The following is a 7,060-nucleotide window of genomic DNA, read 5'->3' on the forward strand; positions in this document are numbered from 1 at the left end:
AAACACTGGCTCTAGATTGGTCCTTTAGAATTTTTGTGAGTTTCGTGACCACTGTAGTTTCTCCTACACAATTGGAAGGCGAGTGGTATTCAGTTAGTTGCAATCTTCCACTAAATCCTCCACACTGGTCCTTTAAAAGATCAGTTCATGTCCCCCACATATCGTCAGCTGTAGCTGCTGATTGTAAAATATCATAACAGGTGCATTAAATTTGGTTGTAAGGGTTTAAAGCAATGCAAAATTACTTGCTTACTGAAACAATATGATATTCAAGTCAATCAGGATAATCTACAGACTTCAGTGACACCGCTTTCTACAAAAAGTTTTAAAAAAGGAAGATGAAATGTTCTATGGAGTATTTCTAATAAATATTCTTAAGTCATAGGCAAAGTTCTTCACATTATTGTTTCTCAACCTCGGGTCTTGAGGACCTTGAGGTGGTTCCAGGAGTTCCCCAGAATAATGGGCAATATTTTAATTTCAGTATAATTTTATGTACTTATTATCCCAATGAAAGAATGTAAAATAATGACTGTTCATAGGTTTTCACACTTTTCACTGTTAATCTGCACTTTAAAGAGTTAAGGAATAACTAAATATTATCAGAGGGAGATTCCTGAGACTTCATCTTACCAAACACAGGTTTTTGACCTAATACAAAGAAATGCTTTACAACACAATACAATCTAATAGAACAGAATAAAACAAGTTTTTTTAAAATTAAGACAGCAGAAATCTTAACGGTAGATTTCTCTAAACCATGGCAACCAAAAACGTATCTTTCTAGACAGAAAAGTAGCATTTCTGTGATTTGAGTGACCTTAAAGCTGAATATTTAATTCTTCTTCCACTCTAACATCTTTTTCTCCACCATCTTTCTCCGTCTGTGTCAAATACAAACACAGGTACCTCGTCTTTTACTGCCCACTGAACCTCTTCTATAAATGTGTGGCTTTCCTGCCCGTCAAGCTGGTGTTGGTCGCCCTGAAGGAAGTCGTCCGCACTCGTAAGATCGCCGCCGGTGTTCACCACGCCAGCCACGCCTACCACCACGGCTACTTCATCATGGTCATCGTTGGATACGTCAAAGGTGATTCCACAGTGATTTCCTTCCATTCGTTGTTGTAAATGTCTTTATATGGTTACAACAATATTCAATTATTCAGATTAGCAAAGACAGATGAGGCATAAAAGTTAATCATGTTTAAATTTGGGTTTAATTAGTCAATTAAAAGAAGAAAAAAAGAAATTGTGACCATCACAATTCCCTAAAACCAAAGATGATGTCAACTTGTTTTGTCAGATAAACTCTCCAAAACCTAAATAAAAATATTCAGTTTATTATCACATGAGACAAAGAAAAGCACAAGTTAGAAGCTGAAACTAACAAATGTTTGCTTGAAAAAGTACTAAAACGATTATAATTAATTATCAATATATTTCCTTTGATTATTTTTCGATCCACTTATTGATTAATTATTGCTGTTTCTTTAAAGGCACAGTGTGTAGGATTTAGTAGCATCTAGTAGCATAGTTGCAGATCCCTTTCTAAACAAAAAAGCACAACGATTCTTATTTTCCAGTGAAAACATACCAGTGAATATTAGATTACTATTTGCTGATAGATCTAATGAATTGTTTCACACAGCAGCTTCAATACAGCTTGGTGTTGACAGCTGCATTCAGTGAGTGACAGAGAGCAACACCTTCAGGAAACTACACAGCTGCCACATTTAAACATGAATGAACGGCAGCACATGTTCATGTCAGTGAGCACATGTGCTGCCCTTCATTCATGTTTACGTGAGACAGTGCCAGGTTACTCAGAGAAACCAGGATACGTGGGTAACTGGAGAATGTCAGTTCAGCTTAGTTTGACTTCTAGAAATGAAGAAAGTGGAAAGAAAAAATTTTATGTTTGATCCCAGAACTGCTTTTAAATGATGGAGGAATCATATATATGCTCGACTGTATGTAAGTGTACAATATCTTAAAACCTGCACACACAAACCATAGATTTCCTGAACTGTTTTCACTCAGATAGTAGAGACGTGTAGAAATATAGGCCTATATAAATGGTTGTCCTGGTTTTGCCCCCTGCTGTTTCAACAGTGGGGCCCTGCAGGCATCCACGTTGAAAATAGGAGAGAAAAGCTGAAGCCAGATAAAAGCAGTCACACGAGACACAGAGACTTTTTTGTCCTCATTTTTCCACTGTCTATTTTTATCTTCGCAGGGTCTGGAGTGGCTCTCATTTCCAATTTTGAGCAGCTGCTGCGCGGTGTGTGGAGGCCCGAAACCAACGAGATCCTCAACATGTCATTGTAAGTCTGTTTTCCTGCTGCTGACGGGGGAAATGTACTCACCGCTGCCTCCTCAAGCATGTTGACAAAACCAGGACTTAAAAGTTATGGTGACAAAAAGCTGGACACAAAACACTGCCAGACTTTTTCTAGAAACACAGCAGGTTTGTTGAAGTCATGTGTAGAAGAGTTGTGACTTTTGTGCCACCTGGTGGTAGAATCAAAGTCTTTACTGCGCCACATTTACACAATGTCACTGACAGATGAAAATCTCTCGTCCACTATAAGAAAAACTACCTGGATTGTATTTAATTTGTTAAACTTACAGAGAAACGTTCAAACTTCACTCAAAAGATTCAACTACAACAATTATACATTCAAAATAAATGAAAACGCAAAAAATAATAATAGTAGAATTGTATGTTTTCAGTCTTTGTGAGAGATGTATGTTGGTCTAGAGAAGTGGTACCCTGTTCCCTGCCGCAGTCAGATGTTTTACAGATGTTTTGTCTCTCGTCTCTGCAGCCCAACCAAAGCCAGTCTGTACGGAGCCATCCTCTTCACCATGCAGGAGGCTCACTGGCTGCCAGTGTCCAAGAGCACCCTCATCCTCGCCTTCACCTTCTTTATGGCCTCAAGCAAGGTGAGATCAGCTGTGTGAAGCGTTGTTGACAGTGTTTGCTTTTCTGGGGCATTTTAAACTTGAAATTATGAGTTGCACTATACAGGATGAATGAAACACACCACTTTGACTTATTTGTCACGAGAAGTTGGAGAGACGCGTTTAAAAACAGATCAAAACAGATCAAAATGGTCAAAATAGACAGCAGAGCTTGAAATATCCTGATATTTTTGTCCCTGGTAGGAGTTAAGCTCTGAAAATGCTTCATCCTACAATTCCCAGAATGCCCCTGCCCAGTTAACCTCTACATTTTACAAACTCCATGTCCCCAGTTTGTAACATGATCGGTTAGTTATCATAAAATCATACTGATCTCCTCTTACTCACTGTTTTTCAAAGTGGGGGGCCTCAGAAATGTTTAGGGAAGATGCTTTAAAAAATAATAAAAATGAATAAAATGACCTGATTATTACCCGATTATAATGGGTATTATTATAAAATATAATTTATAAAAACATTACTGTATGTAGTATTTGGCATGGGAAACTTTGGAAACCTCTGTCTAACACCATCTTCCTCCAGGTGGTGATGACCGCCCGACACTCTCATGGCTCCCCCTTCGCCCTCATCGAGTCCTGGGTTTGCCACTTGCTGTTCGGCTCCCCTCTGGGTGGATCTGAGGAAGACCACCACCACCCTCCCGCCGCTGCCCCATCTTCACCTCTCAAAACCAAGGAGGAGCTGAGCGATGGTGCGCGCAAGAGGAAGGCCAAGAAAGCCGAGTAGGACGCCACGCTGCACCGCTGAAACTGCATCTGACTCGCCCCCATCATGGCCTCCACATGATGGGACTTCCCATTCCTTTCTAGGTAAAGGGGCAGTTTGATGTTTTACCAAATGAGACCCTTTCTATTAGAGCAACATGGTGCTTTCTGCATTTTACACAGTACGAGGACTCTGTAAATACCACAGCAAATGTTTCACACTTCAACCTGACCTGGACACTTAAACCTATTTATTTACGTTTGTGAACATCTGCATCTGTGCTCAACACTGTGTGGGGATCCACGTTTAGGAGCTGCATGGCCTCTGTTCCACATCAGTAGTTGTGTTACCGAGTGTCAGTGGTTTTTCTTGAAGTCCACCAAACCTTATTTCAGTTCAGAAAGAAATAGAAAATACAAATTCATCAGACTCTCAATTGGAAATTCAAATGTGAATAAAGCATAAAGTGAAAGAACATCGCTGCTTTTTACATTGAGGTGAGGACAACTTCATGTCTTTAAATAAAATCAAGAGAAACATGTGTCTTGGTGGTTATTATTGGTATTTGTTTCAATTTGAACTATTCAGAAGTAATAAAGTTTAAGATGAAGCAGTGTGTATCATGATATTACATTTTACAACAGTAGAATCTATTTCAGATGTTTGATCAAAGTGAAACTGATTGTTTTTTAGGTTTTTAATGGTCAGTGCTGTTTAATCGGTGTGTGAAACTGTGTGAATGTGGCATGTAGTTTAAATCGCCAAGTTCATTTACTATTTGAGAAGTTTATTATTTGTTTTGTGTAAAATAATAAATGTAAAAGTAACATTAAAAAACTCAAGTAAGTACTTCTCTTAAGCAAATGTACAAGTTTAAACAAGCTTTCAAATTCACCAAAATTCAGAATCAATCTTCAAATCTATGATATTAACTTTTTAATGTTGTGCAGGAACTGGAGCAGACCTTGTGTCTTTTTATTAACTTGTCATTATCCTTTTCCATAATATTTTTTCATATCTTTTATATCTCTCTGTTGGAAAGTGTGAAGCCTGTTTCTTTGTGCCGTAATTCAGCCATCTGCTGGTGACTTGGTTATAAAAGTCTCACTCTGGAGCTCTTTTAAAATATATTTTTTTAAGATCTGAGACTTAAAAGTGTTTATGCATTGCACTTATTATTAACTGTAGTAAAAAAAAATGCTATAATTCCACCTTTTAAGATGCATTTAAGACCGACACCGTTCCAAGAATGACAGTCAGGACTACGTTTGTCTATTGTTATGTAACTCTGAGGCTGTTGGGGGGTGACAGGAAAGGTCTGAGGTCAACTCGAGGTCATGTCCCTGCCGCACTGACAGACTCTTGTAGTGCAGGCAATAAAGCATCACTAATGAACTTTGCAGGAGGTTGTTACACTCAACCTTTAACCTTAACATTCCTCACAGCAGCAGAGACGATCGGGGAGGTAAGAAATCTGTTGCTTACGTTTGTTGCTCTGCTAGAGCTCACATACAGAAATCATCTCTGAAGCTTAAGCAGGACACAGGACGCAGTCCGAAGATGGACTTCATCCTCTATTGATGACTTTGGTTTAAATTATGGGATGAGTGAAGGTGCAAGTGAAAGACAGAACTGGAATACCTCAAGATTATAAATCACAACAGAAAGATTACCTCTAAACTAATTAAAATAATACAGTAAGTATCTGAAAATGTCAAAATTTTAGCATTTTAATTGACACATTTTCATCAAGATGATAGACAGGACTGAGAGACTTGTTCTTAGTGTGGATCTCACATTGAACTTTAGATGGCAGCAACACAGCAACCATGTGGTGCTGATCATTTTAAACTCAATATTTCAATTGAGCAACAATTTAACTCAATAATCCACTGATCTGGCAATGGTCGGACCCATGACGGAAACAGACAAAACAGATTGTCCTTTTTATTCCATGCATTCTTCTTCTTTGTTAAAACCTGGTGCCTACATTACCTACAATGCCACAAAGCCTGCCAGGTGGGTTCAAAAACAAACTTACTTTATTTTAAATTCTAATGTAATATAGCAGATCTAAAAATAGTCTAAAATTGTGCAAAAAACATTAAAAATATTTCCTTTTGTTTAAAATGTGTAGCTAAAAAAACACATCAGTCTTTGATTTGAATATAAACATCATAAAGCTTAGACACCAAAGCTGGAATAAGCTGATAAAAACATATATGATACAGTCAGACAGTGTGGAATAAGATCATTTTAACAACCTCAAAAGGGACTGAATGGGAAACCTGTTCAGGATTTGATTAACCAGATATTATTTAACAAGTTAGGATTAAATTAATGTCTTTCTCCCTGCAGTGTAAAGGGGAGAAGAAAGATCTCAGAGATGTTGAAAAGTTCTTCCACGTCAGAATAAAACAGCTCTCCAGCATGACGACAGAAACGAGCTGCTATGTTTGTTTTTCCAGTGAAGGCCCGGAGTGAGACTTCCCTGCCCCTTTGGGCAAGGCAGCGTGCAGGCGGGGACGAAGAGAGTGGAGGTGGTGAGAGCTTATCAAGGTGATTTGGACGAAAAACCTTCACTGCCAGGAATGTAACCGACATCTGTCGATCCCATTACTGACAGACACACATACACACACACACACAGAGTTGTAATCATAAACTCGTAAACGGGTTTATTGTAAAATCCGCACTGGATCTGAAGCCTATTTTCTGATTTTATGTAAAAAGTGAGTTGTGTTTCTTTCTGTGATACTTCATTCAGATGTCAGAAGCTAATAAAAAGGAAACGTAGTATCTTTGTAAACATTTTTTAACCCCAGTTTTACTGATAATCAGGAAATGTGGCTACTGATCGGCTCGTAGAAATAATGGTTACTGTGTAATGCAGTACGTAAAACAAATGTGTTTAAACAAATGTTGTTTATAAACATCATGCTTTACTTCTCAAAATGTTCATTTACTAATAATTAAAAACTTGAGTGTGTATGGAGACAGCAGAAGACGAAGATTACTATGAAAAAGTAAAAAAAACAACTATTAGTTTACTTTTTCATTGGACAAACAATAAAATAAGTACATTCAGACATTTTAGTCAAATATAGACCAGATAATAGTTTTTTAGTTTAAAAGTATTAACAACCAACGTGGTAAAATTAGGGCCCAAAATTAAAACACAGAAGCTGATGTATTATATGAGGTTGTGTTAAGTATTGTGCAATAAAACTCCTACTTCCATTTGCTGGACTTCCCCAAATTTTGGTTTGCAGAGGAGTTTTAGGGGAAAGGACGGGAATGTAAGCCAGTGAGGGGGAGGTGGAGGGTGGGTGTGAGGATGGGGTATAAAGACCAAAAGCAAGGGGAGAAA

The 7,060-nt window shown here is 38.0% G+C and overlaps 1 protein-coding gene across 1 annotated transcript in view; it reads left to right on the forward strand.

Annotated features, from left to right (window-relative positions):
• tmem38a (transmembrane protein 38A) overlaps positions 1-4,231 on the forward strand; it is a gene marked incomplete in the record, with an annotated part of 7,349 nt that extends 3,118 nt beyond the window's left edge. The window contains 4 exon segments of the mRNA XM_035653356.1: positions 906-1,090; positions 2,237-2,324; positions 2,829-2,946; positions 3,508-4,231. Coding sequence (XP_035509249.1) covers positions 906-1,090; positions 2,237-2,324; positions 2,829-2,946; positions 3,508-3,711 — 595 coding nt within the window.
• Positions 4,232-7,060: the final 2,829 nt, after the last annotated feature.

The sequence above is a fragment of the Morone saxatilis genome, unplaced genomic scaffold (genome assembly GCF_004916995.1).
Source record: "Morone saxatilis isolate NCDOM2014 unplaced genomic scaffold, NCSU_SB_2.0 Contig12, whole genome shotgun sequence".
NCBI lineage: Eukaryota > Metazoa > Chordata > Actinopteri > Moronidae > Morone > Morone saxatilis.